Raw genomic sequence first — 19,076 nt, 5'->3', positions numbered from 1 at the left:
ACGACTAATCAATTTTGGAATGCTTCGGAATAGACACATGTTCCCTCATACCATCCAGACCTAGCTCCAGGCACCACGACCGTGGGATTGCCCAGACCTAGACCTGGAAACGAGAAAGGTGAAATCATTCTTTGTACTGTTATTCCAACCGGTGATTGATAACCATCCAGCATCTGAACTCTGTTCTCTAGGATCGACCACACATATGAATTAGCCAAGAGAGAAAAAAAAATCAGACTTATAAACTCAATATAAATGTATGTATCGTATCAATAAGAATTTCAACTTCCTGGAAGAAAGATGTCGTATTCAGGCTCATCCTGCTATTTTTGTTTCACTCCTAGAGCCGATTTAAACCGTTAGTGACGGTCCTTCATGACCTAGGTTATTTACCTTAACACATATGTCAAAACATGACACATATATTACAGATGTTAATATGACAAATGATATCACACAAATTACTTAAATTAAATCTATCAGGCATTCACACGCTCACTCACTCAGGACAGTGTATATATGTTTAAAGGAAACCAACTAACTACAAAGATACAAATAGTTTATTACATTCATAGTGGAAAAAAGAAAAAAAAATAATTACAACGAAAATCTTAAAAGCACAAGTTCTTGGTTATATATTAATAGAGTACATAGTGTTCTATTTTAGTAATTTTTTATATGTCCAATCATCTTGACAAATTGAAAGAGGAAAAAAATTATTTACATGTATCATATCTTAGGCATGCTAAAACAAATTATGATTTGCGACATACGCAAAAAGACACTTATTTCACTTGAAAAAAAAAATTTGAAAAAGAGGAAAGAAAAGAAAAAAAAGAACTTTTTGGTGTATCAGAACTTATATGAGTCTCTACCTCACATTGAGGAATAAAATCTTAATAATTTTGAGCGTTCAAATCACAAATCATGCACTACTCGTAGCGTCCAAAACATTTCGCTCCATTTAAATTAGTTTGTGTATATATATATATCTATATATATATATATACCTATTGGTTTACTAAAACCATTCATCGACTATATTTAGTTTGCAACTCCTAGCAGTTTATATCTGCACTCGCACACTGCGATGTTTATACCCATCTAGGGATTTCGAAAAAATCACTTTCACTAGAGGATGTTTCTCCTCTTAGACGATCCATTTCCAAACTTATTATTTGCTTAGTTTTAACTTATTTATTTAACACAGGGACACGTCATGAGACCTTTCTTCAAGATCACTTTCGTATAGATGTGTATATAATTCGGATTTTTAAAAACGATCTCCAGCAGGTGTACGGAGTATAAAGGTTCAAATTGAGGATAAAAAAAACTGGTCAAGTCACAGGATACATATGAAGGTGAGAAGGATTCAAGGTGCACTTTCCACAATGGTTTTAGGTTGGTAGTTCAGGGATAATATGCGTTATGATGTGAGTTACGTTTAGACCTGCCGTTACTTTCCAATACATGCCATTACATAATTACATAAGGTACCATTTACATTTATTCAAAAGAAAAGGAAAATTACTTAAGTGCACGGCGGTATTCTTAACAAAATCTACATTCTTACATTCGTCGGAGAACTTACTGGTAAACTATAGCAACCAACACACGTTTAGGGGGACAGACACGAGCGCTCTTACATATATTCATAATACATTTAATATCATACTTTTACTTTAAAATCATATTCACATACTACTTACATATACATTTCGACGTATTCATTTCTCTCTATATATATATTTATTATAAATGCGCACACATTTAAATTAATCACCCCAACAATAATTTTTTAAAAGGTTGCAAAGATTGTCCAAGAAAACAAATGACTTCCGACATTACATATGAAAAAGAAAATCGATTTTTTACCTGATACCGCGCGTCTATAAATTTTAACTTTTATATAATCAACTCGTGTTTAAATCAGGAAGGAAAAAAAAACTTTGGAAGGCAGGCACGTAACACAGAGCATTTCTAAATATATAACTAGATAACCTAAAATACAATTTCTGGGCCCAGACCAACTACAAGGTAAACGAAAACCAACACAGAAAAGAAAGTGACCAATGGATTAAAAAAAACTTAAGAGGAACGACGGTGAAAGAACGTAATCGAAGTGTCGTCAAATACTAAGTCTTTGTTCATTTCAGCGATAGGGCAAAACGAGATGGAGGACTCAATCACTATCTACTCTATCCATGAATCGTGTCTTGCAACGTCTCAGCTGGTAATTTCAGATCAGAGTTGTACGTTAAATAAATCGTAAGCAACAAGTTCAAAATCGGGGGGGGGGGGGGGAAGGTTGAAAAATTAAAAAAAAAATATAAATCTCGAAGTAAGAAGGAAGAAAGAGACAAGAGAGAGAAAGCGGCGCCAACGAAAGGAGAAAGATTAAAGTACTACTCACTACACAGAAGAGTGATCGAATTTAAATATATAACAACTCATAGCCAAAAATATTCACATATGCCGGAAAAGGGTCGTTTACTTAAATACGTAAACTAGGAGGGAGTCCCTGCTGCCAAGGATGCAAGTTCTGTGTCCATCAGATCCCAATCCCACAAGAGTTTATTTATAAGATTGAAATCCGAGCCCCGTATCCGGCCCAGACCAGCAGGATAAAAGGAGAGGGGGAAGGGACCAGGTAACTGCGTCCCCAATTTTGAAATCTCTAAGTAAGGAAAAAAAAACATTCGACCCCTCAGAAGAACTAAGGAGGTTCAAGGACAGTAAAGAAACTAGAGTAAAAGTAATAGCTAAGATATCCCTAACTAATGATTTGCCGAAAAAAAAAATTAAATAAACTGAATTTTGGATCGGTGATTTCTATGGCCAAACCTCACCGATAGCTCCCCTTCGCAGAATGCGCTAAATTCTGAGGCATCGATTAATTTCCATCACTATCTAGTTTGGAAACTAAGAAAAGAAAACGAAAATATTCAAGGGGGGAGAGGTCGATGCCCGGGTACGGTATAATAAATTTCAATAATTAATTGTTTTGATTCTGTAACCCTGTCAGAGCTGTCGCCTCCATGAACATTGTAAGCTAGCCCGAGTAGGTAACGTGAAGGAAAAAAAAATCTCACGGAGCAGGATATTCTATTTTAAAACTGACCAGAAAATATAATTCACTACAGCCCTGATGTATAACTACTACTGTCTTTTCACAATTTATTATTCAATATGTCTAGTCAGCGATTGTATGATGCTACCCATTCTATCAGATGGTATTACTATGGTTGATTATTATTATAACACATAAAACTACAAAGTATTACCATAGTCCGACTATATATCGCCCTCCTGTCCGCGTGATATCATGGTGCAGGGGTCAGAACCTGAGATGTTTGTAGTTACACGTATTTATATATCAACACACGGCGAAGTATTCACTGGGCTACTATGTATTTAACTATATGGGTGTCCTATCTTCTATATTCATTTACTACAATATTCATATACTTTATATTCATATTCACATTAATATTCATATCATCATTCTTTTCATTTGCCACGACGCTATATTCTACAAACACCCTGTTTCCTCTATCTACGCCCAGCCTATATACACATTTCATCATAACACTTTAAAATCTATGGTCACTACAAACATTTCCCATTCCGATCACCGCACGACAACCTCACTCGAACTCAAGACTCCTTCACCACACATACAATACTATGTAATACCTGGTAGCTTTATTAAGAACGAAAAAAAAATCCTACGTATATTCACTGAAAATAGAATTATCTGCGATAATGTTTAATGTTTATAAAATTCTGCAGCAACAATGAACTTCTGCAGCCACGAAGAAAGAAATGAACATTTAATATAATTTCAAAGCGAAGAACTAGCATCATATCGCCCGACTTCTGTTAAAAAATGTACGTATTGTTTATTTATTTAAATATTTCGATTTCTAGACTAGGCAGAATGTTGAAATTTTCAGAATATATTAATTTTGGGTCACTTGACCTAACTGTACATTCATATGGGCTGTGAATTATACCTTCTAGGTTTTATTTCGGAAAGAAAGGTCAATTTCATGAAATCTAAATCACTAAGCACCTCGACAGAAGAATGGCGGTTAGTACTGACTTTTGACACTAGGGCTAGCGACGATATAATCAACCCTTGAACAACTGAATGTGACCTTGTACACGGAATTATTATACTATATTAAGTTCACTATTAAATATTGTGTATGAGTTCACTTAATGACGGAATAATAAAGAATTTATCGCATAGTAAATACTACACTGTCCATATTTAATTATCTCACACACTCTTTCATCACTTAACTACCACTACCACTGATACTACATTACAAATATACACATACTACTTAAACTACAAGACACATCATGCCAATACACACCAATCATCACTATCATTAATACATGTTATACTAATAAATATACACAGACAACATTCAGATTTTACCATTTTAAATCGGCTCTATGCAAGGTAACGAAAGGAAAGGGAAAGAAAGGAACAGGGCCAACTGGCCCTGTATTCACTGAATCACATTCTGTGTTAAGAAATTACGTATTGTTTAATCAATGCCCCGAGGGGACATATCAAAGTGTTGACTAACAATAGGACCCCTGCCCTGAAGGGGCAGGAACCCGGAAACAAACTAAATGTTCAACTCATCCCGCTGGAAGCCGTACTCCCAATTTGGGAGTCAGATAAGAGCCCTTACGATAAATTTACACGTGCATTGTGATTACTATACTAACTACAACAGAATTAAATGCCGCCATGTATGTTAAAAAAAAGAAATCACTCGCTACCTACATAAACAAATCTATAATGGACAGGTCTTGTAACCCTCAATTAGCAGGAAAATTGGAAGGTGAAAATATCAGGGGAAAACACTGATCTTCAGAACCGGTTTTAGGAAAAGAACAGCGGAAATCACACTACTTCTGAATCCTGTCCATAGCGATCGGTGGATGCAATCATGGCGTCCCTATATTGCACTTCCTATTTCTTCTTTTTAGTCCGGATTTTACTATGAAAAGCTAGCAAATTTATGGCTCCTTAGCTTCCTGCTGGGTAGTTATTCAACTATTATATTATTTTACCTTTTACTGCAGCTTTTCTAGCTCCTTTCCGACTTTCTGAGCTAGAAGATCCTAGTCCGGCGTCTTCAGTGGAATTCTTGCAAGGAATGGAAATAATTGCGCCCTAATATCATAGCGTGGGTTTATCATCCAATCAAAACAAAGCACTTTTGGCGGTGGGGCTTTGAAACGAATAAAATTTGGTAAAATCTGGATTAAACTAGTTTTTAGAGGGACCTAGGTATCTAACAGAGAGGTGAAGGGTGGTCCTGAAAATTCTGTCGAATTTTAGATTGGTTATTTAATCTGAAAGTTCCGTCCAATAGTGGACCTATGTTTTCAAATAGCACTGACACCGTAAGAATTGTAATAATCCATTTACATATCCATATACAAGACTTATAACTAATTTAATATATAAATAAAGATATTGATTCCCAAAACTATAATCCGTAATGAATTTTTTACAGTTTTCCATGTTAATTTGAAATAGAATAACGAACAATATTACGAATTATATGAACAGCCAGAAATTTTTTGTTAAACGTCAGGTACAGTCGGTGCAAAAAATTTCGGGCACCCTCCTATTAAAAACATAATCTCATTAGACTGTAATGGCATATTACAACATTTTATCGATTTTTTTTTCAGATTCTGCAACAAGCGCCATATTATAGAGGATTAGGTGTGTATAATTAAAAACTCGGTTGCTTCCCAGGATGTCTGTTCCGGGAAGCGAACTGGGTAGTGTACTGGTTAACACATCGGCACGGAATGCCGGAGATACTGGGTTTGAGTCTCGATCCAGTCAGGCACTTTTTCACTCTTTGCGTTTGAATCCGCACCTATAGAGAGTTTAGTATGTAAAATAAAAAATCGGTTGTTTCGTTATTTCATTAGTATACTAGTTGAATATACCCATGCTTCGCACGGGGGCTGTATTTGGAAGTCAATGCCTGTGGGAGTATCACCATTGATCTCAGCGACCGCGAAAACTATGAATTCGACACTAATGTCGGTTATTTTCTACCACTTTTACATGTCCCGGTAACGCTCCCTTGAGACCGCATGGTTCGAATTTTGACATAAACGTTTAACTCTGGTCTGGAGCCTGGACCAAGGTATACGTGACTAAAATTTGGTAACTCTTGGTCAATTTGTCTGGTTCCCAAGCCGGTTCCAGTAAACGTCCCCCCCTTGAACCCCTGGTTCGAAATTTGAAAAAAGGGCTTCGTCTTGATGTGGGGCCTGGGCCAAGGTACCCCTGACCAAAATTTGGTAACTTTCGGTCCACTCGTCTGGTCCCCAGGCCACACAGAGACAGACGAACACACAAACAAACTCTTTATTTTATTTGGGGGCCGCGGTGGCTCAGTGGTAGAGCGTTCACCTCTGGTGCTTGGGGTCCCGGGTTCGATCCCAGATACCAGCCCCCGCCAAGTGAACTTTGTGGTGGACAAACACCGTGTGCGTGGGTTTTCTCGGGGTTCTCCCGTTTCCTCCCACTTTCTTCATTCCACCATTTCATTCATTACTCATCATCACAGTCTCCTTTAGCCTAACCGGCATAACCGTGGGACATAAAACTCAAAGATTTCATTTCATTTCATTTTCTTTATTTTATTTATCTATATATATAAAAGAGAACGTACAATTTTTTGTCCGCTCATCACGCTAATACGGCTGAACCAATTTCTTTCATTTTTGGGGGGTTATTAGGATTTGGACCCTAGATGGTTTTTATCATATCACTTTAATTTTTAATTACCAGTGTCTTGAGATAATTGACCATTCAGGTGTCCATAACGTACAAATCCTTTGTTATTAGTTCATCATAGGTAAAAATAAACGTATTTATATGCAACCCGCATGACCGTGTCACTCGGCGGGTTAACATAAATGACAGGCGATATACAGCGGAAAATAGCTTGAATCTTCTGTTTAAAATTTTTTAATTGATTTGCTTATTTTTACAGACACTTTTACAATATGCCAGCACCGGGATGACCGCAGCGAAGCGGGGCGGGTTAACATAAATGACAGGCGATATAATGTTAAGATTTACTGCAATCTTCTATGGTTTTTATCATATCACTTGAAAGCGAAAAAGTAAAAATTATCTAAGTAACAAAGTTTATTGCGTTCCGGGGTGACCGCAGCGAAGCGGGGTGAACGCTGCTAGTATTAGATAAGCAAAGAACAATTAAACCACTACCATATTTCATGTATGACAATATTCAAAGTTTCATTTCAGCTCCCGCTTGTATGCCCAATATTCCTACGAGACCACTACTTTCTTCTTCACTAGTGTCCGACTTTCCATGACCCCATGGACCATTTCACACCATTCACTCCTGTCCTGTGCCAATTCTCGAAGTTTTTCTATAATTAGTTGCTAATTTCCTTAACATCATGCACATAAGAACCAAACAGAACACTCACAAAATATCACCATATCTTAACTTTCTGGTAATAATGAAAACTTAGCGATACCCCCTCGTACATCTTTCCCTTTCTTTGCGACTTTCGAGGGGGGGAAAATAGGGATATTCCGCGACTTTGTATTTTAACCTGACGGAACTAACCTGATCAAAATCTTATGTTCAGACTAAATGTAAAACTTTAATATTTAAATCAGAAATTACAGCTACCCAATAAACACAAACTCACTTCTTAGTTCTCTGGTCCAAACACCTTCGGGGCCAGAATCAGATTTCATATTTCCTCCATGGATTATCTTTTCCCGTGGTAGAACTCGACCCGTAAACTGAACAAGATCATTGCTTAATTGCAAATTCCACTCCTTCAAATCCTCTTGAACCTGAAAAAACAACTCAGTATACATTAGTATTACAAGCTACCAAGCTGAAAGATAAAAACTACATTATATTGAGAAAAATCAATTCAGTAGGCGTACGAGACTAAAAACTTCTTGAACAATTATCCAAAACTGTCTTGGAAAACTGTTCATTTCCGCTTTATTATGACTCATTATGGATCGAGTAGTGATCGCTAGTAACGTAACTTTTTCTAGTGTGTCTGTCCAAGTTAACGCTTGAACTGCGAAGGGTAATTTTTCATCAATTCATATTCATCTACTTTCCCATGGATCACTTTTTTTTCTAATACCACGATGGGATTTATATGTTTTATTCACTTGGATAGAAGTACACCGTTAATTAAAATCAGTTCGTTTTGACAGTGTCGATGATAAATCATTATTCAGGTTTCCTACTGATCTGGAGAAATCTATTTCCCTGACTTTCCCTGACCTTTGGCAGGAAATTCCCTGACTTTCATGACAGGTGTCGGATGACGTTGACTTATACAGAAGGAATAAATAATGGTGACCAACAACTGAAAATTGAAACTTTTTTTTTTTTTTTTTTTGTTACTCATGATGAATACTCATGCCACTAACAACATAACGTGAAACAAAAAGAGAGCATAGTATGTAGACGGTAAAATAAATAGCAACATAAACAAAATTACGGGAAGAAGAAAAATCAGTAATAAAAACCAAATAGGTATTATAATGGTTGACTAAGCTGAAATTGGTGTACGTAATGTTAGAAAATAGTAATGTTAGCTGGTAAGTAATGTTAGAAAATATGTATTTTATAAAATTTCCCTGACTTTCCCTGATCATCAGTCTTTTTCCCTTAGCTACCCTGACCTGCACCATTTGCCCTATTTTCCCTGACTTCCGTGACTATTAGGAACCCGGATATTATACACGGTGTAAGGAAAGTCGTGCAATCCGAACTTCGAACCATCAAAACTTTTGAACCATACGTGCGAATGAAATGAAACTGCTACCCACGAAAAGCCTGTCCGTGCAAATATTTTTGATATAAATCATGGAGAGGAGGTACGACAATTGTCATCACAAATGCCAGAAATATACGAAGGTGATTGTTATTATCTATCTATTTATTTATTTCAAGGAAAACTTAAAAATCAAAAACTGAAGGTAGTTGTGGCATTATTTCTGGAGAAATGAGAATATTAATTAGTAGGCTGGATGGGAATTATCGTTCAGGAACAAGAGCGACACATTGGCACAAAGTGCAGACATTCTACAGTTCTGATAATTGCATGTGCTAAGAATCACCTGTTTCTCGGCATTATGGCAGCATAAGCAACTCTGACAGTACCAGACGCACTATCCCGAATATTATACCAAAACCTGAAGTGGTTAAATTTTAACAGGTTGACTGCCAAGATGATTTCAGGGTACTGCTCCCAGGAGGCCATAAATTTCTTCTTACCTTTGGCTCAATTATGGATAGTCATGTCACATTTTTGTCGCGATATTTTGCTTCTCCCGAAAATGTACCAATGGGAGGCGAGCACCATATGTCATGCTCATGGTCTCCAATAATTTGTGACAATGAGCATCATATATGATGCTCAAGAACCTGAATAGGTTAGTAATTTGTGATATCAAGCATGAGCATCATATATGGTGCTCATGGCCCCACAGAAAAATAAGGTGAGCACCACATATGATGCTCATGGCAGTCAACCTGTTAATATTACTTCCGCTTTTAATATTAATTTGCACAGAGCAAAAATGGTAAAGAGATATTGAGATGCGGTTTTTGCAACCGATTTATTGTCCTAAGAACAAGTTCATCTTCATTAACCTTCTATTCAAATCGAAGTGGTTCAAATTAGCCATTTCCGGTTTCAACACTTAACACAATAGAACAAAAGTGGAAACAAATAGCGGCAAGAGGTTTTCTGCAGTTGATTCCGTGTCTCAAGATTGCATATCGTCACAAGTCGCTACGCCGGAACAATTCCAAAACAGGAAGTGGTTGAAGTTTACTAGTACTTCCGGTTTCAATACTGATTTTCATGGAGCACAAACGGTAAGAGATATAGATGCAGATTTTTGTAATCGATTCAGCTTCTCAACATGAGTTCTGTCTCCTTCCTTAACCATCTATACAATCTGGAATTGGTTCAAATTAACGACTTTCAGTTTCAACCTTTATCACCATAGAACAAAATCAGTAGGCCAAAACAAATATTGGCTCTTTGATATGGATTCAGTGTCCGAGGAACATGTTCTATCTTTGATCCTATTAATATATTGCAACCAATAGTTATAGATGTACAACTCAAGTTTGGATATTGAATTCCCATAGTTTGGAAGTATATCATAGTTTCACACTATGAAACGGAACTCACTTGTTTTAAAGTTTCATTGGTAAGTTCGCTGGTGATGTATATTGACCACAAGAAGTGCTGTATTATTTATTGTATACTAGCTGGAATGCCCATTCTTCGCATGGGTCAGATAAAATATCTATGTAAAGAAACTGAACGGGAGAAAAAATATATCTAATTTTCTACTACTTTTACATATCCCGGTAAACGCCCCCTGGGAACCAATCCATGGTTCGAATTTTGAAAAAAAAAATTTAAAAACTACTCTGGTCCCCTGCAATGGAGGCTGTATTTGGAAATCAACGCCTGTGGGAGTATCACCATTCATCTCAGCGAACGCGAAAACTATGGATTTGACACTAATATCGGTCATTTTGGATTATTTTTACATGTCTAGATATCCCCCACAGTTACCCCTCCCCCCGGCCCGTACCAGAATGGGGTGAATTTGGAAGTTAATGCGATCGGAGTTTCACTATTGATCTCAACGACCTCGAAAACTATAAACTCGACACTAATGTCGGTCACTTTCTACTACTTGTATATGTCCAGGTAAACGTCCCCTTCCTCCCTGAGACCACTCTGTTTCGAATTTTGAAAAAAAAAATGCTTCGTCTTGGTCTGGAGCCTGGACCAAGGTACCCGTGACCAAAATTTGGTAAATCTTGGTCCATTCGTCAGGTCCTCAGGCCGCACACAGACAGACAGACACACAGACAAACTCTTTATTTTATTTATATTAGACTAGCTGAAATACCCATTCTTCGCATGGGTCAGATAAAATATCTATGTAAACAAACTGAACAAAAGGAAAAATATATAGATCATTTTCTACTACTTTTACGTATTCCGGTAAATGTCCCAGACAGACACACAGGCAAACAAACTCTTTATTTTATTTATACTAGATTAGATACATCAAATGAACGGGCAACTCTAACAGTTTTTGCTGCAAGTGTTCAATGTGAGCACCATTTGTCACACGCCACACACAGAGTCGATAGGCGAGAAAGGCCCATAAACTTTCCGCCGGGATATGGCACAAAACATATTCAATTTACGGGAGTCTCGTTGCAACAGTACCATCTCGTGGGGATTCGCTGACCCCCAGATGCGAACAATATCAGTGTTCACATCGCCACTTAGGTGAAATGTCGATTCATTACTGAAGACGACATGATCCAGATCTTCACCGTCATGCAACAACATTTCATTTGCAAAGTTGGCACGTAAATCACAGTCTGTAGAGCTTGTAGTAATTGCAGACGATAAGGACATAGTTGTACGTGTCTCCTTAAAATTCTCTACACAAACGGTTGCACTGTAACTACAGATTCAGTCTTTGCAAAATGTAAAACACGATAAGCTTTCTGCCCACCAGTCACCATCTTTGCTACTAGAGCTTTCTAACAGCAATGCGTGCGTACAAACCTGTTTGAGTTGCTCTTTCATTTGATGTATTAATTATAATTGTAAGTAAATCGTAATAAATACTACGAAGTCTAAAATCCCCAATATTCATTTTGGAACACCCTGTATTATACATAGTGCACGTTCTTCTAATAAGTAATATAGCTAATACATTCATACGCTGTGATGGTTCATGAAATACTAGAAGCCACAAGTGCCACTATCCTATTGGGAACAAGAAAGATTTCCAACAATATTGGGAAATCTATCTCACTGTATATAAGTTTATTCAAAAAACACAAGAGAAATTTACCTCTACTCGTTTCTGAGAATGGAATGAATAACTTGGTAAGATGCGAAATTTTTCTAGAAAAGGGAACATCCCTGCCTTTACATATTAAAGAACACCCGAATTTTTATCTAACTGACTAATTGGTGTATATCTTTTTGTGCTCTAGAGTTCCATACAATGCAGCATATTCTAACGTGGGACGTGCGTATGCAGCATACACAATTTTAAGCACATTCGTGTTCTTAATTTATTTATATGTATCAATAAGAATCCGAGATTTCTGTAGGCCTCATTTTCAATCTGATTCAGATGAGTATCGAACGCCCGATTTGATCTTGTTGACACAGCATGGTCAGTTATATGGTCAACTCCTTGTAATTGCATGTTATTAATATGATAATCAAAGAGCATAGAGCTGATTCACCTATGTCAGGGAAACCGTGTTAGACATGGAGTTGGTGGAAGCGAGCAGTGGCGTTGGAAAAGTCTGGGTCCCCTAAGCAAAGTGATGTCAGAAATCGGGCCTGGGCCCTAAGGCCCAAGAAATGGAGTCCCAAAGTTTTGGGCATGGGCTCCTTCCATTCGCCTATTAAACATGCAGCTGTTAGACGTGGGTGGTGGCGTTGGAAAAGTCCGGTCAACCTGAACACAGCGGTGATGTCAGAAATTGGGACCTGGCCCCGAGGTCCCAGAAATGTAGTCCTAAAGCTTTGGGCTCGGGTTCCTTCTATTCGAGTATTTAACATGGAGTTCTTGGACGCGGGTGCTGGTGTTGGAAATGTCTTGGTTTCCTTAGCTCCGCCGCCAGTCACGTTCAAGAACTCCATGGTTAATAGGCGAATAGAAGGAACCTGATTTCAAAATATCTGTACTCCATTTCTAAGGCCTCGGAGCAAGGGTCCGATTTCTGATATCACCGCTGTGTTAAGGGGTCCGGACATTTCCAACGCCACCATCCACATCTAAGAGCTCCATATTTAATAGGCGAATAGAAGGGACCCATGCTCAAAACTTCGGGACCCCATTTCCGGGGCCTGATTTCTGACACCATCACTGTGCTCAAGGAACCCGGACATTTCCAATGCAACTACCTGGAACCCAATATACCTGCGTCCACCAACTCCATGTCTAACACGGTTACCCTACCATAGGAGGATTTTAATAGAATTTTTCTCCATGCTCTTTCAAGTAATTTATTTTCCTTCTATAAGACATTACTCTGCACTCTCAATACTTAATGATAATTTATTTATTTTGCACCGTTTATTAATGTCATTTTGCAAGTAAACCCTAATAAAGAAAGGGATGCGGTAGAGGAACTCTCCCTCCGCCCAAACATTAAATTTTCACATTGGTGGTTAACATCTAAAGGTGACCACTTGAAAAGCAGTAAGGCATGTATTATGGAAAAGTGGCTATATATATATAAAAACAGTTGAGAATGCTCCACGAGCTATTCCAGAACGAACTTAAAAAGAATGGAGAGATGGAGCGGGAAAGATAACTGTTATTGTTCCTAAATGTAAAACTAAATCTATTTTATCCGCATCTTCTCTTTCTCGCAAAATATCATCTCTCCATAACTTACGATTCTCGTGATATGGCTCATTAAATTTCCCGAAATTCGAACTTTTTGGGCCAATATCTAAGGAACGGTTGCCAGTGGCCAAATGTTACTATTTGGTACCAAATGTTCACCATCCTCTTAGGTATATTGATCAACACCAATATGATCTCTCTATGACTTACGGTTTCTGAGATATGGCTCCTTAAATCTCACGAAATCGGAACTATTTTTTGGCCAATATCTCGGGAACAGTAAGTCATAGAGAAACGATATTAGTGCTAATCAATACCCAAGAGATGGTAAACGTTTTGGTACCGATATTAACTGGTGGCTAATGGCCAACTGGCCACTGGCCAAACCAGTGCCCAGTTGGACAGTGGCCAGCGGTTACTATTGATACCAGAATGTTTGCCATCCTCTTAGGTATTGATCAACACCAATATCATCTCTCTATGACTTACGGTTCCCGAAACATGGCTCCTTAAATCTCCGGAAATCGGCCATTTTTTTGTCAATATTTGGGAAACGGCAAGGGTGATGCGAAAAATTCAATCACTTTCTTAAATAGTTTGTGATGCTCTATCGAATGCGGGGTTCAAAATTGAAAAGAAAATCGCAAATAACAGACAGACAGACAGACGTGACGCTGGATTCAAAAATATGGTTACATTGCTCTTTATTGAAGGAATTGAAAAAGGCTATTTTCGATTAATGTGCGTTTTACAAGACTATTTTCTCTTTTAGCTCGTTACAAGCTAGCAACAGAGAAAGGAAATACGCAAAACCTCGAAGGTGACTGTGGTTGCTTTTACTGCGCAAAATTCGTAGGATGTTTCTTTGTTGAAGGTTATGCTTGGTTACTAACAGGATAAACCATCACGATTTTGACAACGTGACCCCGCATTTGCGGAAATTTTGGTTAATAGTTAAGAATCTATGGACAAGTCATAGATAGATATGGATAAGTCGAGAAATCCTGTTATTGAAATCTTCCGGTGGTAACAGTCATGCTATCCATGTGTGTGCTGAATCACGCCATGTAATTTGGGTGCGGTTCCTTGCTAATAGCCAATCAGAATGCAAAAGAGCAACAAGTTTCCATATTTGTGGATCTGACGCAAAGAAAATGTTGACTGATAGGAGGATAGGGTGTATCCCTCGCAAAATAATAAAAAGGGACCTCAAGGTCTCAATGATTGATTCGAACGCCCAGAAACGCGGAGACTAGGAGCATCGAAATTCAGACAATCGGGAGACTCCAAGTTGCACAGTGTTAGAAGACTTCTAAACAAGATATGTACAAGCACTTGTCGCTATATTAAATTCAGGTAAAGAGATGTCTAGCAGCACTATAAAATGATTATTCAGCCTATCGTAAAACTATCAAGATTGAGGACTGAAGTCGCATATTCGTATTTCATCTTCCATTTCTTCTAACTTGAATATTTGAATATCTAGCCTGTTAATCAATCTATATTAAGGTATCAAACTATCAAATGAGCTATCAGATATCAAATTACTCTTGATGAATCACTAAATTAAATGTTGTTGTATATTACCATTTTAATTATATAATAAACTTACTTTTTACACATATTGTTGTCATTCCCCTAGATTAAACCACCTTTTTTTCCCCACGAAAATCATGGTGTAATTTAAGTGTACTTCTTTCGGGACACCCGCTAAGATATAGCGTGAGCAGTTCTCAATAAAATGTGGAAATTAATGAGCTAAGTAAACAGAAAAAGACCTGCAAATCATCACACAGACAGACAGACACACACAGAGAATTCAGTAATGAACATTTTAAGTTAGTTGAAAACAGTTAGGTAACACATTTTACAGTACGTTAAAATATCTGTAATTCATCAACTAGGACTAATATTATTTTTCTACAGCGTGATTAAAAAAACAGGATATTTTGAAAATTAAATAGTTTCATGAAAACAGTTTATTTTTATTTTTTTTAAGAAAATATTTCTCTCATTTAATAGTAAAAATAATGCCATTTTAGAATACATACAGTAAAATTTTAGTAACCAGTGGCCATTGGCTTGTCCAGTAGCCACCGGTTATTATTTGGTACCAAATGATCACCATCCTCTTAGATATTGATTACCACCGAGATCATCTCTCTCTACGACTTACTATTCCCGAGATATTGGCCAAAAAGTTCCGATTTCGGGAGATTTAAGGAGTCATATCTCGAGAACCGTAAGTCATAGAGAGATCATATTGGTGTTGATCAATACCTAAGAGAATGGTGAACATTTTGGCACCAAATAGTAACCGGTGGCCACTGGTTTGTCCAGTGGCCACCGGTTACTGCAATTGTATTGTATGTACTCTAAAATGGCATTATTTTTACTATTAAATGAGATATTTTTTTAAGAAATCTTTGTTTTCATGAAATTATTTTATTTTCAAAATTTCCCTTTTTTTTTTAAATCACTCTGTATTACATACACGAAGCTATACTAAATATTTGATATAGTTGATATAGTTGCATCTTGTACTATAGTGAGCCAAGCACCTGTAACTAAGGGTATACTATACTTTATAAGCTGTTTATTTAAAAATAATTTAACTTACTGCTTTCTCTCGAAGCAATCTTTCGTTCAATCTTAGAAGCTTCTGTACTCGAGCATCAGGTCCAACTCGAGTATAATTCGATAGCTCTTTCATAAATGAATAGTTGGCCCTAGAATGCAACAATGTGAATTAGTGCACAAGTGAAATTACATTCTAAATCCAGTATCAAAAATAAATCTACAAATACAGAATGTATTTGAAAGCGGATGATTTCTGAAAAAGAAACGCGTAATCGTGCACTATGTGGCAAGAAAATACGATTTTGTAACAGAACTTGAAAATGGCTTGTCAAACTGGGTTTCTACACGTTCTGATAGCAAATAATTTCCTGACTTTTCCCTGACTCTTCATAAGAATTCACAAAAACTTCATGTGGTCAATGAAATCAGTTTCCATTTCCCGTATAGCCAATCCTTCTTCACCAATTTCACAATTTCTCTTCAGCAAGTTTTTTGTTTTTATTTTCCTGTATGTCACAATTTTTTAAGTTTTTCGAGAAGACTTCACAATTGTCTACAAACAAAATTACCTATCTCTATACAAAATAGTACAAATACAGAGGTTGTTCAGGCTACGTTTGACCGATTTCGTTCCTTCCCCATCCCGGGCAGAATGGACTCACCCGACCTGGCTCGTGGCGTCTTGCAATGTTGTGCAGTGGCTTCCTGGGAACGGAGTTGTTTTTCCGCGCGGACGACAATAACGCACGAGACAGGACCATTGCTGTGAGTGTTGTGTTAAATTTGTTTCCAAGTGTGTGGGTTTCCGCTCTGTGACCAAAATGCCGCCCAAACTAAGCCGGTTTTGGGAAGGCTGTGTTGCGGCTCTTTATGACGCCCACTTTAGTGTTTCTGTCATTAGAGCAAGAAGAATGGTTGCAACAACAGTTTAAGTGGAATAAAAAATGTTATTAAAAAGTACAAGGGCAACGACGCTCCACCATTTGGATCACCAACGAAGTTGGAAGCGGGAATGCACCAAGACCACCTCCACCATGCAGAGGGAACTTCGCGAAATGGCAATGCAAGAAAATCCGCCAACACAAAGGTGTATGGCTAATCGTCTTGACGTGTCTCTGTGGACTGTGAGCCGGACGTTACACCATCAACTCAAGTTGGAAAAAGTCATGAAAGCTCGCGGCCATCTTCTCACGGATGCCCACCAAAAGGAACGAAAGTGTAACGCCCGGAAGCTGTACGAACGGCATCTGGCAAAACAAAGGTGGATGTACGTCGTAACGCTCGATGAAGTATGGATTTACCTTTCCGACTGCGGCAAACCGAGTGCCATCATGTACCGAGAGAAAGGCGCCAAGAACTTCAGAAGGTGGGTCCGTGTCTGTAAAGAATCCTTCCCAAAAGGGTTCATGGTCGTTACTGGCTACTGTTACCGAGGTAAACTGAAGATTCGTAGGGTGGCGAAGAACTGCAAAATAAATTCGCAGTATTTTCGGGAGCAGATCATGCCGATCTACGAGCATGAGATTCCAACAATGTACGGAAATGACGCCAATCTGGTGCGCATTCACGTGGACAAGGCCTCATCACATACCTCATGATCGTTCCTCACATTCTACAGGGAGATGAAGGAGGTAAGTGGTATACAGGTGATACCTTTCAATGAGTTACCTGTTAAATCTGCAGATACAAGTCCTATGGAATATTGTGGATTTGGATTGCTGAAGCGGGCTTTGAGAAAACAGCGTGTGACAACTGTGGAAGGACTTTGGAGAGCTGTGCAAAGGGAAAGGAACAAGATTCCCTTCCCAGTTCTTCAGAGAAGCCTATTACAGTGGAAATTACGCTGTCGGGCTATTGTTAGGAACCAAGGGAAACACATCGAGCACTTACGGACCTGGCGCCATGGATTCTTCTAAATTTTTAGGTAAGTCGAAATTGGCCAAATGTAGACTGAACAACCTCTGTATAACTAAAACTTTCATATAAAAATGGAAAACAGCGTATATACTAATGAAAGGAAGAAACAATCGATTTGTTATTTTACACACCAAATTCTCTATAGGTCAAAACGTAGCCACTTTCATTTATATATATAAAACGTCCTCCCTCTCCCATAAGTTGCACCATCAAAATGAAATAAGAACCATTCCAGGCCCGAACCTCATCTATGTGGAAATTTGATCGAGATCGGAACCATGGTTCAAGAGTTGTGAAGTTACGAACATAGTCATTTTCGTAACTTAAAAAGAGTGAAAAAAGTGGTTTAACTGGACCGGGATTCGAACCCAGGATCTCCGGCATACCGTGTCGATGCTTTAACCATTACGCTGCCCAGTCCACTACCCAGAAGAGCCAAACATTCTCTTACTCCTGCAGTCGGTGCTCTCTACTCAAACCACATGACTTGTACCACATCCTAGTTGCTGAGCTTGGACAATGCAGTGTCCAAATATTGAGAACACCTTTTGACGGTTGTTCTCGTCACTTTCATTCATATATATATAGATTAGGAGTGATTAATTGACGGGAAACCCTCCTTCGACAGTTGCATTTCCATGAGAGAATCACAGTCTAATCTTTACTATCTACCATAAATGTGTGTTCTACGTTCGTTACAATTCTGGAAGACTTTTTGAAGTTCTGCTATGTTTAGAGTGTACAAAGAGTTTTCAGCAAGTATATCACCTATGATGTGAGACGTACGACCCTCTTTTAACCTATATGAGTTGGATGCTGAATTACCTGAGGATATAACGAAGATAGATCTTTGACTAATTTGTACTTTAAAGGACTTTTGTGTTGAATATTGGTGATCATAAAAAAATTAGGAAACAATGTCAGTCATGTAAAAATTCTACTTTCCGTTGTCCCCTGGCCTCTGTTTCTATTTGCCCGAGAAAACATCTGGAAGAAATCAAATACCAACATTTTTGCTCACAATACGATTTTCTGCTTTTGTCACATTAAGACTTAATAGCCCTGTATCTGTACATTTCAGCAG

General features: G+C 37.9%; 1 protein-coding gene across 5 annotated transcripts in view; it reads right to left on the bottom strand.

The window, feature by feature from the left end:
* The window catches only part of LOC145674450 (piwi-like protein Siwi), a 197,318-nt gene that overhangs the window by 71,235 nt on the left and 107,007 nt on the right, over nucleotides 1-19,076 (bottom strand). For all 5 annotated transcript variants that reach the window (XM_081744514.1, XM_081744518.1, XM_081744513.1 and 2 more), the window contains exons 9-10: nucleotides 16,116-16,224; nucleotides 7,747-7,897 (exon numbers count right to left, since the gene is read on the bottom strand). In XM_081744514.1, coding sequence (XP_081600640.1) covers nucleotides 7,747-7,897; nucleotides 16,116-16,224 — 260 coding nt within the window. The remainder of the gene's footprint in view (nucleotides 1-7,746; nucleotides 7,898-16,115; nucleotides 16,225-19,076) is intronic.

This window comes from Thermobia domestica, chromosome 17 (genome assembly GCF_964235325.1).
Source record: "Thermobia domestica chromosome 17, izTheDome1.hap1.1, whole genome shotgun sequence".
Lineage (NCBI taxonomy): Eukaryota > Metazoa > Arthropoda > Insecta > Zygentoma > Lepismatidae > Thermobia > Thermobia domestica.
This window is presented reverse-complemented; position numbering and strand designations above follow the sequence as displayed.